The 22051-nt window shown below is 47.9% G+C and overlaps 1 protein-coding gene across 1 annotated transcript in view; it reads left to right on the top strand.

Moving 5' to 3' along the window:
* Positions 1–22051, top strand: part of LOC115079628 (dedicator of cytokinesis protein 2-like) — a 991955-nt gene that overhangs the window by 420303 nt on the left and 549601 nt on the right. The window contains 2 exon segments of the mRNA XM_029583335.1: positions 17196–17379; positions 17459–17556. Of these exon segments, the coding sequence (XP_029439195.1) occupies positions 17196–17379; positions 17459–17556 (282 nt within the window).

The raw sequence follows: 22051 nt of genomic DNA, 5'->3' as shown, positions 1-22051 counted from the left end.
TTTGTATTCAACAACCCCCTCCTCTCTTCTTGCTAATCCATAACAATTTCAGAATATCTGGAAATCAAAATTTTCTAGGTATGGACAGCAGGAGATTTTTAAAAATCCTTAGTTTAATTATTGGGTGATATTTGATGTATCAGTTATTTTGAAATATTTTATTGACATTTGGATATAAATAAAGATAAGAGGTTTTCATAACTGGATGCTCTATTCATTAGCTGTTTTGAAATATTTATAATTTTTATTAGTATAGTTTTATTGCTATGATTTATATTTCTTGATTTTATTGTTTAACATTTTATTAGGAATGGTGGTATTTCTGTTTTTCCAAAGTTGCACTGCAGCTAGAATCGAGCTTGTTGCAGTTTCCAGTTCAGTTTTTGTCTGCACATTTCTATTTACACTTTATGGTATCCCTATTCAGCATTTGGTGAGGGTCTGTCTGTGTTTGGCATGTATGAACAAGGTGAGGTATTCTGCTGGCATCTAGTTTCTATGTGGGGATCCATAACAGCCTGGCTTGTTCTGTTTTCCTGATAGGTGTTTTAGGGCATGGTGTAATATTTGCAGTGGTGCCTTTTCATAGGTAGGATTGTTACTGTTTGAGTGCTGGCAGTTAGTGCTGTTTTGGTATGGGAGATTTAGTATATTGTAACTTTAATTCAGTTTACTCATGGCTTTCTGAGGATCAAGCCTACACCCAACATATGTTACCATAGTTCCAAGTGCCTTTTTTCTTTTACTTGTTTTGCAGGGTTTTCGAACTAACACCACAGCAATCACTGTGGGCTGTGCTAGTTAGCCGGTTATACATAATCAACTAACTAGCAGGGTATATTCAGTAGGGATGTGCAGACCAAAAGTTTAAGTTCATAAGTCCATAAGTCGAAAGGGGGTCCCATTTGCGGTCAGTATGGACATATGGAGAATTCCATAAGTTGAGTCTATGTCCATATGTGCAAATAAAAATTTAAACCCCTCACCTGCCTTAATCCCCCCCCCCCCCCAAGACTTACCAAAACTCCCTGGTGGTCCAGCGGGGTCAGGACGCCATTCCTGAACTCCTTTGCAAGGAGCACGTGACGTCGGCGTCACGTCGGAGTGACGCGGCGTCACGTGATTCCCCTCGGGTTCGCTCCTGGACCCCTCGTTGGGCTCAAAAGGAACTTTTGGACAGCTTGGGGGGCCTCCTGACCCCCAAGCGGACGTCACGTGATTCCCCACGCGTCCGCTCCCGGACCCTCACGAAACTTTTGGCCAGCTTTGGTAAGTCTTGGGGGGGGGATTAAGGAGGGTGAGGGGTTTAAATTTTTATTTAGATCAACAATCGCGATTTACAACGTATTCAACATAGCTATGTTGAATAAGTTGGAAATCCGATCGTTTAAGCCTCATCTTTTTTTTAAGTTAAAAAAAAAAAAAAAAAGTTGCGTTTTCCATTTAAGTTCAAAACGAATGCACACCCCTAATATTCAGTGGCACAGATGTACCACTAAATTTACCCGGCTATCTTAAAGAATTCCGCTGAGGAAGCCATTGACTGCAGTGAAACAAGGACCTGTTGTTGAGAATGTATGACATTTTGGGAAGTTATAACTATATGCACATCAAAGTTTAGCACCTCTATACACATCAAAGTTCAGCAGTATAAGGGCATTGCTGAGCAAGGTGGAAATATATGATGTTTTGTGAAGACATAACTATTTTGTTTTTTTATAAATCATAAATTGGGGATATGTGATTTTTTTGTTTTATACATATTAAAGTTTAGTGTTGTAACAGAAATATTGCTGTTAGTGTTGTCAAATATATTAAAAAAAATATGTATAGTAAAAAAAGTAATATTTAATGTATAGAGTTAACATTTTTGTGATATGAATTGTGATATATTACAAGTGTTTGTATAAGTGTTATGGATTATGCGTTTTGTATGTGTGGTGTATGGGATGTCTCACATTTTATGGTTAAATGTACAATTTGAACCTTTATATATTCACATCCAAAATGACAGTGTTTTATTATTAAATGTACATATATCTGAGAGACATTCAGATGGGTCTTGATGTATATGACATTTTGAATATGGACCTCATAATACACATGTTGTTGCAAGTAATATTTTTACTTCAGAATGTCCTTTTTCATGTAAAATCTGAATAGTATTTAATTATGTGTGGGGAGGGTGCAGGGCTGGTGCAAGGGGATTAGGCGCCCTAGGCACTTTCTGCCTTGCGCCGCCCCCCCTCCAGTCGCACCGCCACCCCCATTAGGGGGCACCCTAGGCCCAGGCCTAGTTTACTTAGTGCTTCCACTGGCCCTGGGAGGGGGGTGATACCTAGTGGCTGGATTGGGGACCCATTACTGCAGGGTTCTGAAGGGAGCCCTTGTGCATGGCCCCAGTCCAGGACTGACACTGCAATGACTGGAGTAAATAAAACTGGGAAAGGGTATAAAATACGGGGAAAAAAGATCCTTAGTAGTTGGGAAAAGAAAATTATTCCTTACCTGCTAATTTTCGTTCCTGTAGTACCATGGATCATTCCAGACTGTGGGTTATGTTCCCTGTCCAGCAGATGGAGTTAGAACCAAAAATTCCCAGGGGAGGACCTATATAGCCACGCCTCCCTCACCTCAATCCTCAGTAACTGGACTAGCAAAGCCAAGACGAGAAGAGACAGAACCAGAGGAATCAATTAATCTCAAAAATATAGAGAAAAAATAACAGCTGTAAGTGACAGCAACTAATTTGTACTCAAAAAACTGTAACTGAGAACTTGCAAACAGCACTGTGTTCAAAGACACAGCTCGCAATAACTAGAGATACAGAGTGAAAATATTGTGAAGACAGGAAAGCAAGGATGTCCCACAAAGAACCCCCAAAACCAAGGAGGGGTCTGGAATGATCCATGGTACTACAGGAACGAAAATTAGCAGGTAAGGAATAATTTTCTTTTCCCTGTACGTACCAGGATCATTCCAGACTGTGGGATGTACCAAAGCTTCCCCAGAATGGGTGGGTCGCGGACAGCCCTGCCCGTATGACCCTGTCTCCAAGCTGACCGTGAGACGGCGCGCGAATGTCTAGACGATAATGTCTTGCGAAAGTGTGGAGAGACTTCCATGTGGCCGCCCTACAGATTTCCTGAGAAGAAACTGCAGAACTTTCCGCCCACGACGTCGCTTGAGCGCGGAGAGAATGCTAAAGGTGGAGACTTACCCACTCCGATGTATGCGGCTATAATCGCTCCTTTCAGCCAGCGAGCGATTGATTGTTTGGATGCCATGCAACCCTTCCTGGGTCCCGACCAAAGGACAAACAAATGATCGGAGAGTCGAAATTCATTAGTGACCTCCAAATAATGTATCAAAGAACGTCGGACATCCAACTGACGTAGGTCAGAAGAATCAGAGGATAAAAATGACAGAAGCTCTATCGATTGGTTGAGATGGAAAGTCGAGACCACCTTTGGCAGAAAAGATGGAACTGTCCGCAGGGATACTCCCCCTGGCGTGAAACAAAGGTATGGCTCCCTACATGATAGAGCTTGTGGTTCAGAGATCCGACGTGCTGAGCTGATTGCCACCAGGAAGATGGTCTTAAGGGTGACATTCTTGAGTGTGGCCGAAGTCAGAGGCTCAAAAGGCAGTGCACATAGAGCCCGGAGTACCAAATTGAGATTCCAAGAAGGACAAGGTGGTCTAATTGGAGGCTTCAAGTGTTTTACCCCCTTTAGAAAACGTAGGATATCTGGATGTGAGGCCAGAAGCTCCCTGTCATTACTACGTTGGAAGGTTCCCAACGCCGCCACCTGCACACGAAGAGAATTATAGGCAAGGCCCAAATCCAGACCAGCCTGTAGGAAGGAAAGCACATGTGTCACCGAGGCCTGCGTTGGTAGAATCGATTTGACTCGCACCATTCCTCAAAAACCTTCCATACTCTGACATAAGTAACCGACGTGGATGTCTTCCTAGCTTTCAGGAGCGTGGAGATGACAGATTCTGGATATCCGCGCCGTCTCAATTGACGCCTCTCAAAAGCCAAGCCGCAAGACAGAAGCGATCTGCCTCCTTGAAAAATATTGGTCCTTGGCAAAGAAGACGTGGCAGATGACTGAGCCGAAGAGGGCCGTCTACTGCCAGATTGAGAAGATCTGCAAACCATGGTCGACGAGGCCACTCTGGTGCAACTAGGATCACCGGACCTTGATGTGTCTCTATCCGTCGGATAACCTTGCCCACTAGAGGCCACGGAGGAAAGACATACAGGAGACACTGTCGAGGCCAGGGAAGAACCAACGCGTCGACTCCTTCCGCGCCGCTCTCTCGCCTGCGGCTGAAGAACCGGGTGGCCTTTGCATTTGTCGCGGTTGCCATTAGATCCACATGGGGTCTCCCCCAACGCTGTACTATCCTTCGCATTGCGTCCTCCGAGAGTTCCCACTCTCCGGGATCCAGGTGTTGTCGACTGAGAAAATCTGCCTGAACGTTGTCCACGCCCGCTATGTGCGAAGCCGCTAGCTGCTGTAAGTGTAGCTCCGCCCATGTCATCAACTCGGCGGTCTCCAACGAGACTAGATGGCTTCTGGTGCCCCCCTGGCGATTGATGTACGCCACTGTGGTTGCATTGTCCGAAAGAATCCGAACCGCTCGACTGCGTACCAGTGGGTAGAACCCCTGCAGCGCTAGACGGACTGCTCTGGTCTCCAGCCGATTGATGGGCCAAGTGGACTGTTCCATCGTCCATCGGCCTTGGAGAGACCTGTCCTGACAGACCGCCCCCCAGCTGGTGAGACTGGCATCCGTGGTGACGACCACCCAATCCGGGTTCTGTAGAGACACTCCCTGAGCTAATTGTTGAGGGTCCAGCCACCATTGTAAGCTGAGCAAGACAACATCCGGGATGGGCAGTACTGCTTGAAAATCTCTCGACACTGGGTTCCATCGTGAAAGCAGAGACCTCTGGAGAGGCCTGAGATGAGTGAAGGCCCACGGAACCAAATCGATTGTTGAGGCCATGGTTCCCAGTACCTGGAGATAATCCCACGCCGTGGGAGCAACTAGTGCCATGAACCGTGTTACCTGAGCAAGCAGAGCCCGAGCTCTGTCCGGGTGCAGAAATACCTTGGCTCAGCTGGTGTCGAAGTGTGCTCCCAGAAAATCCAGCGATTGGGACGGTATCAGTTTGCTCTTTGAGAAATTGACGATCCATCCCAGAGACTGAAGAAGCTGTACTACCCTGTCTACAGCACGGTAACCCTGCGTCCTCGACTTCGCCCGAATGAGCCAGTCGTCTAGATAGGGATGTACAAGGATACCCTCCTTGCGGAGTGCTGCCGCCACCACTACCATGATCTTGGTGAAGACACGCGGAGCCGTCGCCAGACCAAAAGGGAGAGCACGAAAATTAAAATGCTGTCCCAAAATCTTGAAGCGTAAGAAGCGCTGATGATGGTGATGGATCGGGATGTGAAGGTATGCCTCTGTAAGGTCCAAAGAGGCCAAGAATTCTCCCGGATGCACGGCTGCTAACACTGAACGGAGCATTTCCATACGAAAACGAGGAACTCTGAGACACTTGTTGACCGTCTTGAGATCTAGGATAGGTCAAAAAGTGCCCTCTTTCTTGGGAACCACGAAGTAGATTGAATAATGACCTTTTCCCAGTTTGGAGGCCGCTACCGGTACTATCGCCCCCAGCTGTAGCAGTCGATCGAGAGTCTGTCGGACTGCTAATTGTTTGAGATGGGAACTGCAAGGAGAAAACAGAAAATGATCTCGGGGTACGTGTACAAAATCTAATACGTAGCCTTGTCTTAAGATGTCCAGCACCCATTGATCCGACGTAATTTGGGCCCACTCCTTGTAAAAGAGAGTAAAGCGACCCCCCAGGTGGGGGATCCCCTCTTGGGTCCTGGCATCATTGTGAAGCCTTCGAGGAAGGACCTGCCCCTTGAGTATCCTTACCGTGGCGGCGCCCTTGAAAGGACCGGTTCCAGGTGTGTGATCGTGTAGAAGGAGCCCGAGGTGTCTGCTGTCTAATAGGACGCGACCTCCGTTGATTCCGGTACCTATTTTCTGGAGGAATAAAAAGATCTAGAAGAACGTGGACGATCTTCTGGTAGCTTGTGCACCGCATTCTCATTAAGAGATTTGATGATCTGATCCAAATCTTCCCCAAATAGGCACCTACCCTTGAAAGGAAGGGAACTCAGGCGCGTCTTAGACGAAGCATCTGCCGCCCAGTTGCGTAGCCACAAAAGACGACGAGCGGACACCACCTCCACCATGGAACGAGCGAGGACCCTTAACAGATCATAAAAAGCATCAGCTCCTTAGGCAACCACCGCTTCAAGTCTATCAGCCTGAATAGTCTCTGCCTGTGGCAAAGATTAGGAAGTGAGAAGCTGTTGTACCCAACGCAGAGCTGCTCGCTGTGCTAGGGAACTGCAGATAGCAGCCCTCATTCCCAACGCTGAGACTTCGAAGATACGCTTGAGGTAAACCTGGAGCTTGCGATCCTGAACATCCTTCAACGCTGTCCCGCCCGTGACCGGGATGGTAGTATGTTTTGTGACCGTGGATACCGCTGAATCAACAGCAGGAACCTTAAGAATCTCCAAGAAATCAGTGGGGAGAGGGTATAACCTTTCCATGGCTCAACCGACTCAAAGATTGGCCTCAGGAGTATCCCACTCCCTTGAAATCAATTGCAAGATGTTGTGATGCGTGGGAAAAGCTTTCGCTAGAGGTCGTAAGCCCACTAGGAGAGGATCCCCTTTCTTAATCTTCGGATCCTGAGCCACAGGATCCAGAGGAGGGTCAATGTCCATTTCCTGGAGGATGTGGGGGATGAGATCATCCAATTCCGCTGCTTGAAAAATACGGAGGACCCTCGGGTCGTCACCTTCTACCTGGGCCGCCAGGGAGGGATCATCCGCATCTGGATCTTGCCATGGATCCCCCGACGGTTGTTGCAGCGGTATAGGAATCACGGGGGGGGGGGGGGGGGGGGCGGGGGCTGAGTGGACCCCGCACCCCCAGTGGGCAAAGAAGCCCTCCCTAAGGGAGGGTCTGCCGTCGAAAGCTGTGTCAAGCAGGCCAGTTTGGGGGGAGGGGAACCCCAAATTCCAAGATTCGGATCCCTGCTCTGTAAAAATGCCTTGTGCATTAAAACAATGAATTCTGGCGAAAAAGCGGGAAGTGCTGATGAGGGGCCTCCCGAGACGTCGTCCCCTTGCCTGCCCTGGTCCGTTGCGCTCCGAAACTCCATACTGTTAGAGGAAACCGGGAGAGAAGCGTCGACGTCCTCCTCAGAGAGAGCTGCCTCCGAGTCAGCTGAGAAAATGGCCGCCGTTCCCGCGCTGAGGGGAAACGGGGCATGCCGCTTCCTGCCAGCACGGTCCAAGCTGCCTACCAGGTAAGCCATACTCCCCCTCAGGAAAAGCTGAAGAAAATCCCTCTGAGGTCAGCTGAAGCCCGTGCCGAGCTCCGGAGCCGTTCGGCAATTTTTGCATCGCGGCGGGAGGGAGGGGGAGGGGCGGCTACGGCGCGCGGCAACAACTGAAGCGGCGAATTAATAAAACTCTTCGGCCTCCGGACCCCTCACCGTCCCCAAGAGACCGTCGGGGAAAAACGCCGTCCCAACGGTGAGCAGCTCCGGGGAATGGGTCGTCGCAGAGCTGCAGGGCGGGAACTCCAATCACTCCCTGAAAGGGAGGAGGGGAAAAGGAAAACTCAGGGGCTAGGGGGAGCGGTCGACACTACAGACTTTCACCTCTCATAAATTCCTGTTCCTACCAACGACTGTAAATGAAATAAAAATAACACTTACCACACTCCAGCCAGGCAAGGAAGAGGAAAAAAAAAAAACCCCAAAAAAAACAAAGAGATAGGAAGAGAGAAATAAAGTGACAGGTAAAAAACACAGCCTGTCAGCAAGTTCCTGACTGGAAAACAGTGTCTCTCGCTGAACGGAGTGGTCCTGTCAGAACACTACAGAACCTATCCCTTAGAAGAAAAACCTTTATCTAATATTATTTAATTGATTCCTCAAAGAGAAAATAAAACTAGAAAAGTGCTGGGGACCACCGTGTCCCCTGCTCAATCTGCTGGAGTTAGAACTATACTGAGGATTGAGGCGAGGGAGGCGTGGCTATATAGGTCCTCCCCTGGGAATTTTTGGTTCTAACTCCATCTGCTGGACATGGAACATAACCCACAGTCTGGAATGATCCTGGTACGTACAGGGAATGAAGGTTCATGGCACCAGGATCTCTGTACTGGTTCCGACTGAGCTGGAAGCCCAAATGAGCAGGAGGAAACTGCTAGGTGAAAATAAAAATGAAAGTCCCCTCCATGTAACAGTTTCTCAGCTTGTGTGTTGTGTTTTGTATGTTGTGCTCAAGATGAGGACACACTTTTTCACTTGGCAATAGGTGCCAAATGGACTGGCTGCAGCCCCTGGTACATGGTGCCAGGGGCAGTTTGAAAATTGCTTCCTTAAGCCATTTTTCCTAGCGTGTAGCAGATGGACTCAGGACCAATGGGTATAGAGTGCTCCTGATAGCAGTTGGAGACGGAGTCAGATTTCAATCTGACGTCAGCACTACATAATACCCCTGCAGGAAGCTCTGCTCTTCAGTATTTCTCCATCTCCTTAGTAGTTTGGGACTCTACACACACTTGCACAGCGTTAGAAAATCCAAACCAAAGAAGAAAGAAAATTCCAAAATCTTACCTCTATAAGACGAGCCCTGCTCTCCTACGGTGATACCTAAGGGTCCCTCCCCAATCGAGAATTCCTGAGGTGATTTCCGAGATCTCTCAGAGGTAAGCCTTGGTCCGGTAGCCGGTTCCCAGTGTGAACTTAGCCCCTAGGAATGGGAGTGGCTGAGAGGCAACGGGTGCAATACCGAGTGCGGTGGTGAAGGTATTTCCCTCTCCTCCCGCAACCGGAGACCGCCCGGCACGAGACTGGGAAGCGCTGAAACAAGGTACAGTAGAACACTTTTCTTAAAGTATCCGGTCTCTGAGGCTCGGATAGCTGCATAGATCGCCCTCCGGCGTCTGTCCCATCGGGTTGAACAGCCCCGTCCGGGCTAGACCCTGATTCGGTACAAGGGTCCTCCCACATGGAGACCCTCCGGGGAGGGGGGGGGGGTGCCATCTTGCCTGTGTGGTCGCTGGCACCATCTCCCCCCCCTTGATCGTCGTATTGTCCGCACAACTGAGCCGTGTGCACAGTGGCGAGCTGGGTGCATAAACTACTTGTGTGCACAGCGGCGCGCGCTTCTGTGCTGTGCACACAGCGACGAGCACAAAGGTGCCAGGAGCACAAAGGTGCCGGGGGCACAGCGGCACGCTCAACGGTGCCAGGTGCACAAATTAAGCCTGTGCACACAGCGGCACGCGCTTCTCTTCCTAGGCGCACATAGCGACCTGCACGCACATCTGCCACAGCTTGCATGCACATCTTCAGTGCACCCGGAGCACATATCTAAGCCTCCCGCTGCGCATATAGGCGCACAGACGAGTTTTGAATGACTCCACACGCACAAATCATGGCACCACCGGCCAAGAAAGCCAAGGGACAAGCCCTCTGCCCAGCCTGCCACCTGAGAGCTGCACAACACAAAGTGGCTTCTGCCTAGTGCCTGAGGTGCAAAGAGGCCCTGGGGGAATCAGGACAAGCCCCCCCCCCCCTGGCCAGTAGAGGAATCCAGCTCCACCAATGACAGTACCCCGGACCTCTCTATCCCCAGCTCAGCCCCTACTCAGTTGGGCACCTCGGGGAATGCCGCTGGGTTCAGTATAGACCCAGGAACCTTTTCCTGGGTAGAATTCTTCAAAGGGCTGCAAACCTTCGTCCAGGCACAATCGGTGCCACCGGTGACACAGTCACAGCCTCCACCAGAAGACCAAAACCTTCCAGGCCCCTCTCGGCCTCCTCGAGATGTGCCCCCTCCAGACGAAAGCCTCCCCTTAGGGGATACGGACACCTCGGAGGAAGAACCAGACTCCCTTGAGGAAGGAGAAATCCCTCCAGGAACGGAACCATACCTAACCATGATGCATTTCTTTTCCAGAGACGAGTTACCAGACCTCGTGTCTCTGAGCCTGAAGGAGCTGGCCATCCCAGGCACAAGCGCCACAGCAGAGCAAAGACGAACCCTCTGCTGGTCGGGCTCCGTCAGGCCTCACGCCATTTGCCATTGCTGCAAGCCGTACAACAACTGATCGACTTGGAATGGAATGCTCCGGAGGCCAGTTTCAAAGGAGGACGGGCCCTAGAAACCCTATATCCACTGGAACCCTCAGCCAAAGAACTCCTGGTGTTCCCCAAAGTGGACGCCATGGTCTGTGCTGTCACGAAGCACACTACCATTCCAATCGAAGGAGGAGCGGCACTTAAGGATGCCCAGGACAGACATCAGGAATCCATCCTTAAACAGTCATTTGATGCAGCAGCTATGTCACTACAGATTGCTGCCTGCTGTGCCGTGGTGACACGTGCCTGCTTATCACTTGCCAGGAACGCTACCATGCCCTTCGAAACATTAGAACCAGCGATATCCTTCCTCATGGATGCGACATCCGACCTGGTGCGCACGTCAGCCAGGAGCGTGTCATCCATTGTGGCAGCCAGAAGGCAACTCTGTCTCCGAAGCTGGTCAGCCAACGTGACCTCCAAGATGAAACTCACGAGAATGCCCTTTAAAGGAGCCCTCCTGTTCGGAAGCGAACTGGAGAAGTTAGCTGACAAATGGGATGAATTCCCAGTACCTCGGCTACCGATGCTGGGCTTGTGGACCCAGTATGGCATTTTCTTATGGTCTTGTTATGTTCTTACCGGAGGACAAGAACAAAAGAAGCCATCGCCCCTCTCCCCGAACATCCAAGGGCAGAGGATCACAGCGTTTTAGACCATACAAGAATACATACCAAGCACCTCGCCCTGCAGGCAGGGGCCATTCCTTTTGGAACAAACACAACAAGAGGGGAGCTGGCTCAGGTCCAGGCCCCAGCCACACCCCACAATGAGAATCAACAGACCCATCCACAGGAAGAAGCCATAGGGGGCAGGCTTTCCCTATTCTACCAAAGATGGGTCGAGATAACATCGGAGAAGTGGGTCCTAACCATCATTCAAGAGAGATACTATCTGGACTTCCACAGTATCCCTCCAGACAAATTTGTGAAATTCCCTTGCCACTCCCCCTCCAAGAGGACAGCAGTGGAAACCACACTGACAAAATTGCTCTCCCTAGAGCAGTGGTTCTCAACCGGTGTGTCGCCAAGAACACGCAGGTGTGTCGCCACACATCCCAGGCCCCCGTTGACCCAGCTGCTCCCTGGTCCTCCTCCACCCGGACTCAAAATGCTGTCAGCCCGGGCGGAACGCGGCACGACAGCTGGAGTCAGCGGCACCGGCATGGTCTCTTCTTCCCACCCCCCCCCCCTGAGGCCCGGAAGAGGAAGTGGTGAGCATTGGGTGCTTGTGCAGGAAGAAGAGACTATGCTAGAGTGGTCAGCGTTGGCCCGCAGAACAGAAGAGAGGCACGGCCAGAGGAATGAGCAGCGCGGCTCAGAAAAAAATGAAGAAGAACGTCAACCCCCACGGCCGATGGGACTCCTTGCTCCGCGAGGGCTGAAAATGAGGGAGGTTAGGGTTGGGAGGAGGCTGCTGCTGCCGCTAGTTCCGGGGGGGGGGGGGGGGGAAGGGAGAGAGAGTGAATGAGCAAGCATGTGTGTTTGAGATTCTGTGTGTGTGTGTGAGTGAGATAGCATGTATGTGTGTGATTGAGAGCCTGTATATGTGAAAGAGATTATGTCTGTGATTGAGAGCCTGCCTGTGAGAGAGAGAGCATGAATGTAAGTTTACCATTGGGAACCTGTATGTGTAAGTTTGTGATTGAAAACCTGTTTGTGTGAAAGAGTATGTGTGTATGATTGAGATCCTTTGTGTGTGAGAGAGATCATGTGTATGTATGATTAAGAGCCTGTGTGTATAAGTAAGAGAGAGAGCATGTGTGATTGAGAGCTGGTTTAGGTGAGGGAGCATGTGAGTATGTGATTGAGAGCCTGTGTGTAAATGAGAGAGAGAGAGCATGTTTGTAAGCATATGAATGAGAGTCTGTGTGTGAGAGAAAAAGACAGCATGTATGTGTGTGATTGAAAACCTGTGTGTGTAAGCGTGAAAAAATAGACAGCATGTGTGTAAATGTGTAATTAAGAGCCTATATAAGTGAGAGAAAAAGCATGTGTATATGTGAGTGACTGAGAGCATGTGTGTATAGGTGTGTAATTGAGAGCCATTGTGAGAGAGAGCGCTGGAATGTAACAGAGAGAGGAGAAAGTTCCAAGCAAACCGCCCCTCCTCCTGCTAATTCAAAACAATCTCAGGACACCTGGATATCAAATGTTTCCAGGTATGTAGAGCAAAAAAAATGTTGTATCCTTATTTTTCATTACTGGGTCTTTGTGTCTGCTATTTTGAAATATTTTATTGGTATCTAGAAATTTTTAATATGAGTTTTTAATTATTGGATATTCCACTCATCAGCTGTTTCGAAATAATCTGTTCTTTTTGTTAGTATGGTTTTACTGCTACTGATTTTATATTTCTTGATTTGCTTTATAAGGATGGGTGATGTTTCTTTTTTCCTTTATTACACTGCATACAGAGACTCTGGCTTGTTGCAATTGCCAATTCAGTTTTTGTCTGCATGCTTCTAGTTATGAGTTTTGGTCTCTTTATTCCTTGTTAGGTGAGGGTTAGCACATGTGATTCAGGTGATGTTCTCTGCTGATGTGTAATTTCTGTGTAGGGCTCTATAGCAGCCTGACTTGGTCCGTTTTCCTAATAGGAGATGTATTTTTGTCTTAAGGCCTGGTGTAATATCAGTGTTGCCTTTTCTTAGGTAAGGTGGTTACTGTTTAGGTGCTAGAAATTGGTGCTGTTTTGGTGTGGGATGTTTACTATTTATGCAATTTCTGTTCAGACAGAATATGTATCTTTTCCTTGTGTCATTTTAAACAATAAAAATAATTACTGGACCTTTACTTTTTATTTCCACCGTGAATTGTAATAAGCAGTGTGTCACACATGTGAGCGTGGCCTGTCAGGTGTGTCACGATGGGAAAAAGGTTGAGAACCACTGCCCTAGAGGCTATAATACCGGTGCCCACACACCAACAAAATACTGGGCACTATTCCATCTATTTTATCATCCCCAAGAAAGAGGGAACGTTCCGACCCATCCTGGACTTCAAGTCTGTCAACTGCTATCTGGGGGTACCACACTTCTGCATGGAAACCCTATGTTCGGTTATAAGGACAGTACAGCCGGGGGAATTCCTGACCTCCCTGGACCTCTCAGAAGCCTATTTGCACATCCCGGTCCATCACGACCACCAGCGCTTTCTACGCTTCATGATCATGGACCACCACTGCTAGTTCCGGCTGCTACCCTTCAGACTAGCTACTGCCCCTCGGACGTTCACCAAAATCATGGTGGTAGTGGCAGCGACATTGAGGAAAGAAGGAATCCAGGTACACCCGTACCTGGACGATGGGCTGATCAGGGCAAAATCTCCAGAAGAAAGTCATCAGGTGACCACCAGAGTCAAGGATCTACTGCAGAGTCTCGGGTGGGTCGTCAACACAACCAAGAGCTGCCTGCAGCCCTCCCACTAGAATACCTGGGAGTCAACTTCGACACCCAAGACAAGGTCGTCCTTCCCCTTACAAGGAGAAGGAAATTGATGGACCAGTTGAGAAAACTGTTGAATGGCGCTCGCCCCACGATATGGGACTACCTCCAAGTCCTCGGCCTCATGACATCGACCCTAGAAGTCGTCCCATGGGCAAGGACCCACATTCGACCACTACAACGTTCCCTACTGTCACGATGGAACCCGATGTCTCAGGACTACACCGTTCGGCTCCAGTTACTGGTGGACGTATGGATCCAGCTCCTATGGTGGCTACAAGAAGATCATCTGAGCAAGGGAGTAAGGCTATCCCCATCGACCTGGGTATTGCTCACCACGGATGCGAGCCTATGAGGGTGGGAAGCCCACTGCCAGGAACTGATGGCCCAGGGGCAATTGGACAAGGAAGAGTTGGGATGAACATCAACCGACTGGAAGCCCAAGCAGTCAGACTAGCCTGCCTGCGATTCAGTCACAGACTCTGTGGAGAATCGGTCAGAGTCATATTGGACAACGCCACAACAGTGGCCTACATCAACCACCAGGGAGGAACCAGAAGCCAACAGGTGTCCCTGGAAATAGACCCCCTAATGGCGTGGGCGGAAGCAAACCTGCAAGGGATCTCAGCCGCCCACATCACGGGAAAAGACAACGTCACTGCGGATTACCTCAGCAGAGAAAGTCTAGACCCAGGGGAATGGGTGCTGTCGACCACAGCATTCCAGTTGATAATAAACCGCTGGGGAACTCCAGCCATGGATCTTCTGGCAACCCGGTCCAACGCCCAAGTTCCAAACTTCTTCAGCCGCAGACGAGACCCACAATCCCAGGAGATCGATGCCCTTCTCCAGACCTGGCCACAGGGAGACCTGCTGTATGCCTTTCCTCCATGCCCACTACTGGGCGGGATCATCCGCAAGATAGAACTCCACAGGGGGCTAGTACTTCTAGTGGCCCCGGATTGACCAAGAAGGCCGTGGTACGCAGACATGCAAAGACTTCTGGAGGGGAGCCCTCTGTCTCTACCTCCACACAGGGATCTGCTTCAGCAAGGACCGATCCTCCACGAAGACCCAACTCGACTCTCTTATGGTCTGGCCATTGAGAGGATGTGCCTGAAGAAGAGCGGATACTCAGGGGCAGTGATTGACACCTTGCTCCGAGCACGCAAGTTTTCCAAGTCTCTAACCTACATACGAATATGGAGAATATTCGAAGCCTGGTGTGAAGACCACAACATACTTCTGCGGACAGTCAAAATCCCCATGATCCTGGAATTTCTGCAGGATGGCTTACAGAAAGGGTTATTTCTCAACTCCATCAAGGTTCAGGTGGCCGCGTTGGCTTGCTTCAGAGCCAAAGTGGACGGCATCAGTCTATCTTCACACTCAGACGTCTCCTGCTTCCTGAGAGCTGTCAAACAAATTCGACCACCACTAAAGTGGCCGGTACCCATATGGAACCTCAATCTAGTACTAGACTTCCTAGCGGGAGCTTCCTTCAGACCTACCCGCAGGCTGTCTCTACGGCTTCTAACTTTGAAGATGGCATTCCTAGTGGCAATATGTTCAGCCCATCGCATCTCCGAACTTCAAGCACAATCCTGTCGGGAACCATTCCTCAGATTCACACCGGGATCCATACAGCTATGCACTGTCCCTTCCTTCCTTCCAAAGGTGGTTTCTCATTTCCATCTAAACCAAACCATTTCGCTGCCATCTCCAGACGAGCATAAGGACTCGGAAGACTCTCGCCTTCTTCGCCATCTTAACGTCGGCAGACTACTAGTCCGATACATGGAAAGGTCGGAATCCGTACGAAAGACGGACCACCTATTTGTCCTTCACAGCGGGAAGAGACAAGGGGGAAGTGGCCTCACGGGCAACCATAGCCCGCTGGATCAAAGAAGTAATTAAGGCGGCCTACATAGAGGCAGGGAAACCTCCACCTCTACAAGTCAAGGCCCATTCCACCAGAGCCCAGGCAGTGTCCTGGGCAGAAACCAAGATGATGTCACCCGCCGAGATCTGTCGGGCAGCGACATGGTCCTCCATTCACACCTTTGAGGTTCTACCACCTGGATGTTCAGGCCCGGGAGGACACAGTATTTGCAAGGGCAGTACTAAGTGGGCCACTGGCAGCCTCCCAACCGGTTTGGGAGTAGCTTTTGTACATCCCATTGGTCCTGAGTCCATCTGCTACATGCTAGGAAATGGAAAAATTACTTACCTGATAATTTAGTTTTCCTTAGTGTAGACAGATGGACTCAGTATCCCGCCCACGGCTGCCTCAGAATATGGAAACCTTGGGTGACAATTTCCGAGAGCAAGACAAGCACGGGTAAGCCATGCTTTACCCCTAGTTGGGACACCCATAGTTACTGAGTGTCGGCGTTTCTCGGTTGAATGCACTGGCGGCCTCCAGCTAGAATTCACGTCAACCAGTTCAAGTTAATCAAGTTAACCAAATTATTCAAACACACATATATCCACAATTGCTTTTCGAGGAGAATACTGAAGAGCAGAGCTTCCTGCAGGGGTATTATGTAGTGCTGATGTCAGATCGAAATCTGACTCCGTCTCCAACTGCTATCTGGAGCACACTATACCCATTGGTCCTGAGTCCATCTGTCTACACTAAGGAAAATGAAATTATCAGGTAAGTAATTTCTTCATTCTTCTCCCTGAGATTGTGTTGTTTCTCTTGATTATCCATTCTGTGTTAGTTTTACTTCTGGTTAGCTTCCCTGTCTTCTTTCATTCAGGCACTAGAGCCTTTTGCAGACTTTAGCTGATATATCTGTTATCCAGAAGTCTATCACAATTTATAGAAAACAATTTAACCCTCTCCCTCCATCCTCCAGCTCTGAACTCAGCTTCTGTCTTGAGCCACATTTCACAAGTAGACCTGCAGGTAAACACATCTAAATCTAGGTCTCTCCTGAAGTTCAGGTCTACAAAATATCTCTCCCCGACTCCAATTCCTAACATAGAGACAATGAGGAGCCTTCCCTCAAGCACTGAACTCCTCATGGCCTTTCCCCTTTGAAAATCCCACAATTGCACACAACATATGTATAAAGTAAGCAGGTGCAAGGTACATGCCAGAATATCTGTGCAGATATTAAAAAATTCCATCTCCATGTGTTTTCCTTGATCTGTCTCTGTCTCTCTTTTTTTGTGTGGGTAAAAGCATGCTTAATTTTATTCTCATAAGGGAAGGGTCAATAATTAAAGCACAATTGCATGCAGTAAATGCATTTACCTGTGTAACATGCTTGGATAATTGCCCCTATAGAAATTAGTATTCTACTTTAGCTAAGTTCTAACATATTTTTCTTTATTTTGAATAAAATATATTCTGTAAGTGAGCAATTCTCTCTAATAGGAAGATTTTGAACATGAAGCACATTTGTGCTTTAGCAGCCAGTGGGCTGTCTGCTCAGTTCCAGAAGATAATGAATGTGATCTTCACAGGGCGACAGTAAGAAAATGGAGGATTCCAGTTCCTACCTGACATTGCCTTCCACTCGCCAGCAAATGGACAGTAAAGGATCTACATTAAGTCGGGGTCCTAGTAGTGCAGGAGGGCTCTCCGTGAGCTCCCGAGATGCTTTCTCCATTTCCACTCTTGTTTGCTCAACAAAACTAACTCAGAATGGTATGTAATTTAAGTTCTTTCTTCCTGAAATTTAACATTAAAGCTTCCTTTAATGTCCTGTGCTCTCCATTGATTTCAGTGGGATTGCTGGGCCTCTTGAAGTGGAAAATGAAACCAGAACTCTTACAGGAAAACTTGGAGAAACTGAAGATTGTGGATGGAGAAGAAGTTGTAAAGGTTTGCAATGTGTTTCTTTTGCTGTCTGAGGGCTTTCAGGCACCTGAGTGTTGACTGGCATGATGCTATCCCAAGTGTCAAAGAAAAAATTCAGTTTGGAGAAGTCAGAGACTCCTCAAGATCAAAGATAATTGGAACCCTGAGAATGCACGTGTCTAAATTTACACATACCAACCAGCATGATTTCTCCCAAGAGAAATCATGATACCACTGTGAACCACCCAAAGTGATATTCAGAGCTAAAAGAAGTACAATACATGTAAACACAAAAGCTACAAACCCAGAAAACAAAAACCAACATCACAAAGGCAGACAATATCTTCCTGAAAGCAACCCAGGAAAAACAAGTTGTAATTATGTTGTGGGACCATGATCCCTAGCAGGGCCGGTGCAAGGGGATTTGGCGCCCTAGGCAAGCCTTCTCCCTTGCGCCCCCCGTTGTGCCGCCACCCCCCGGTCTCGGCCCCGATTCCTACCTCATTCTCGATCACGCCCATTGACTGTGTGGTTTTCCGGTCACAAGCAGGTTGGGCACTGCTCGCGGCCCGCCAAATCTCCACTCCTCTTTGCCATCGCTTGCGGCCCCATATGACTCGCACCCAGTGGCACACCAAGGGTCTCCGGCACCCAGGGGCCAATGCATTTGTGTGCCTCTCCAGCATCGCCCCCTTAATCTTTCTTGTACTAATGCTTAAGGTCACAGAAAATCAGTGGCGTCTCTAGACAGAAGAATTTGGGGGGGGAGCCAAAATGACATTTCTTCATCATACCCACCTCTATAGCATGGATCGTGCTTTCAAATTGGTTATTAAAAAAAAATGTTAATAAAAAAGTCCAAAGGCTCTTCTGGGTAATTTTAAAAAGCTGGTCAGTTTCACACTATAAAATTATTTGATAGCCTCATTCAACTAATTCTATATGGCTACGAGAGTGAAGTCTGGAATATATAGGAAGGGACAGAATGTCAAAACAAATACTGCACCTCCAGTTCTGTAACTCTGTGCATCCACTGAAATTCCCCCAAACAATGGAGCTTGGATGTTTCCCTTACAGCTCATCATACTAAAAGATATTTTCAAATTCTGGAGTCACCTCACAGTAACAGCAGCACAAACACCTTCCACTGCCAGGCACATTGTGAACTAACACAAAACCCCGCAAAAAAGACACTCAAAATCTATACTGCAATCCCATCGTAACATAACAGTAATAACACCAAGGACTCAAAAAACAATAACCCTACCTGGGAAAAAGCAAGGGTAAATATTACACTGGGTCCTAGAATACCAATACACCACCTACTGAGGAAACAAAACAAATCTGATTGCTAATGATCCCTATACAGACACTATATGCAAGCAGAATCTCTCATCATGGACACACATATAGAACAGAGACAGACCTCTCATCAAATACAGAATAAAGCCACATAAAATATAAACAGAAATGTGCAGGCAAAAACTGAACTGTAAAACGCATCACGCCAGACTCTATACAGTGTAACAATGGAAAAACAAAAATTTCACCATTCCTTATGAAACAAATCAATAATATAAAGATATATAAATCATTAATCATAATTATAAAACCATATAAATAAGATAATTTCAAAACAGCTGATGAATAGAATATCCAATAATTAAAGATTAATGCAAATTTTGAAAGCTTTACCAAACACCAATAAAATATTTCAAACAGCAGACACATCACATACTACCCAATAATTAAAATGGTAGTCAATCAAGAAAAATGAACATAAAAAGCCACCTTTACTTACCCTCTCCAGCAGTTCTCCTACTCCTTTCCCTTGCAGGCCATACCAGAAGCAGCAGTAGCTGCTGAAGCTGTCCTCACAGTCCTCTTCCTTAGGGACCACAACCAGTCTCTTCTCTCTCTCTCTCTCACACACACACATACCAGTCACCTCTCTGGCCAGTCTCTCTCAATCACACAATGCTCTCGCTCTCTCTTACTAACACACAGGCTTTCAATCACACACATGCTCTCTCTATTTCACTTACACACAAGCTCTCAATCACACACGTTCTATCTCACTTACAAACAGGCTCAATCACACACATGCCCTCTCTCACAGCCACAAGCCAGCCAAAAACATGCTCCATCTCTCTCGCACACACACACTGACACACACAAGCACCCTCCCTGACTCACATATACACCACACACATACAGAAGCACTCTCCCTGTCTCACATACACATTACACTCACAGAAGCACCTTGCTTTCAGACTTACAGCATTTTTCACTTTTACTAAAAGTGAAAGTGATGCTCTAAACCATTAAATAAGAAAACCACATTCCTATCAGAAGGCAAAATGACACCCTTCCTTCAGGTTCTGTCCTCCCAAGGGACAGCCAGCTACACCTTCTCTTGTTTTATGCTTTCAGGCAATAAAGCAAGTGTGTTTCTTCAAACTATCAGTCGTATGATTATTCATGTGAGAGATATGGAACAGAAAGACATCCTTAGTCAGCTTCCCTTTTAAATGGGAAGACTCCAGTCTTAGTCATTTAAAAATATACATTTTCTAAAGGCTTAAAAAAAAAAAAAAAAAAAAAAAAAGCAAAACTGTTTCAGATTGGAACTATTCTAGTCTTCATGTTTAAATTATGCTTCAAAAAAAACCAAACAAACCCACCTGGCATCAGTATCTTAAATTTGTGATTTTGCTGAGATGAAAATTTTAAATACTTTAATTTTTTTTTTTACTTTAGTATTTGTCTCTACCCACTTTAGTATTTGTCTCTACCCACTTTGTTAATTTTTATTTTCCAGCAGAGGGATTCTTAAAATTTAGTAATTTCATCTTTCATCCAACTTTTCAACAAAATCAGCACAAAAGTTGAGGTATATGTATTATCACACTTCATTTTTTTAAACTGGCAGATTCCTTTCTCACATACACATCACATACACACACACACAGAAGCTCCATTCCTTTCTTACATATACATCACATCACATCCACATACACACACACACACACACACACACATACAGAGAAAGAAGATCGGCGCAGCCGGTCTACCTGATCACGTGGCCGAAAAAAGGAAGATCGGTGCAGCCGGAGACCAGCCGCCGAGACTTAAGGGGCGCCGCGGCAGACAGGCAGCCAGCCCCCGACTCTCCCTGCCTCCCCCCCCCCAGTGCCACCCTCCCGACGCCCCCCCCGGTGGTCCAGCGGAGGGCCCGGGAGTGATCTGCCGTTCCCGGGGCCTCGGCTGCCACTAAGCAAAATGGCGCCGGTGGCCTTCAGCCCCTGTCACATGGTAGGGGCTAAAGGTCACCGGCGCCATTTTGCTTAGTGGCAGCGGAGGCCCCGGGAGCGGCAGATCGCTCCCAGGCCCTCCACTGGACCACTAGGGGGGTGTCGAGAGGGTGACACTGGCGGGGCGGCAGGGCAAGTCGGGAGCTGGCTGCCTGCCGCGGCGCCCCCTAAATCTGAACGCTTGGTCTCCATCTAGGCGAGTCGAAGGCTGGCAGAATTTTGAAAGGGCACTTTTTGCCCTTTCAAAATTCTGCTGCCTGCCGCAGCGCCCCCTAAGTCTCGGCGCCCCAGGCACAGGCCTAGCTCGCCTAGTGGTTCCGCCGGCCCTGATCCCTAGTGATGTATGCAATAGTACTGCAAAACTGGAAATTTGATAGACAATCAATCCATAACAACAAAACACCCCTAAAAAATGTCATCAAAATCCTATAAACAATGGCTTAAGGGGTACTAGCATTATTGTGGCCCTCACCCCCAACACATACACAGGCCCCTCACCACACACAAGTCTCTATGACACTTGCAGTGCCACAGAGTACACACTGATCCCAAGTCAGGCTTTAGGGCAGTTTACTGTTCCTCCACTGTGTAGCAGTGCTGAATTTCTTAAAGAACAATCTTAGGCGATCAGATTAGAGAATTAAAAAATAGTATTTGTAGTCCTTGCGTCAGTTTCTCCTTGGTGACCTGGACTCACATGGGAGGTCATGGGCTACTGCACTTCCTCTGTTCTTCCTGAGCGGATAGGGGGGCGGAAAACAAGTCTTTCAAGGACCTTAGCATTTTTCTGAAGGTTCTCTGCATATGTCCACATACTATCACTGTAAGTATGGTTCAAAGTAAAATCCTTTACTGGTAAACTTGATTGTAGGTGAAAATCACAGTAGTTATACTTTGGTTCAGTATACAGCCATATACAGTAAATAAAGTTCCAAGAAAGCAAATCTACATCTGCACACCCTGGCAGTAGGTACTCTTAGGTAAGGGAAACAGATTGAGATTCAGATAACTTTATTGGCATGACAATTTTACATGTTAAGAACATAAGAACATAAGAACATGCCATACTGGGTCAGACCAAGGGTCCATCAAGCCCAGCATCCTGTTTCCAACAGTGGCCAATCCAGGCCATAAGAACCTGGCAATTAACCAAAAACTAAGTCTATTCCAGGTTACCATTGCTAATGGCAGTGGCTATTTTCTAA

This window comes from Rhinatrema bivittatum, chromosome 18 (genome assembly GCF_901001135.1).
Source record: "Rhinatrema bivittatum chromosome 18, aRhiBiv1.1, whole genome shotgun sequence".
NCBI classification, from domain to species: Eukaryota; Metazoa; Chordata; class Amphibia; order Gymnophiona; family Rhinatrematidae; genus Rhinatrema; species Rhinatrema bivittatum.
This window is presented reverse-complemented; position numbering and strand designations above follow the sequence as displayed.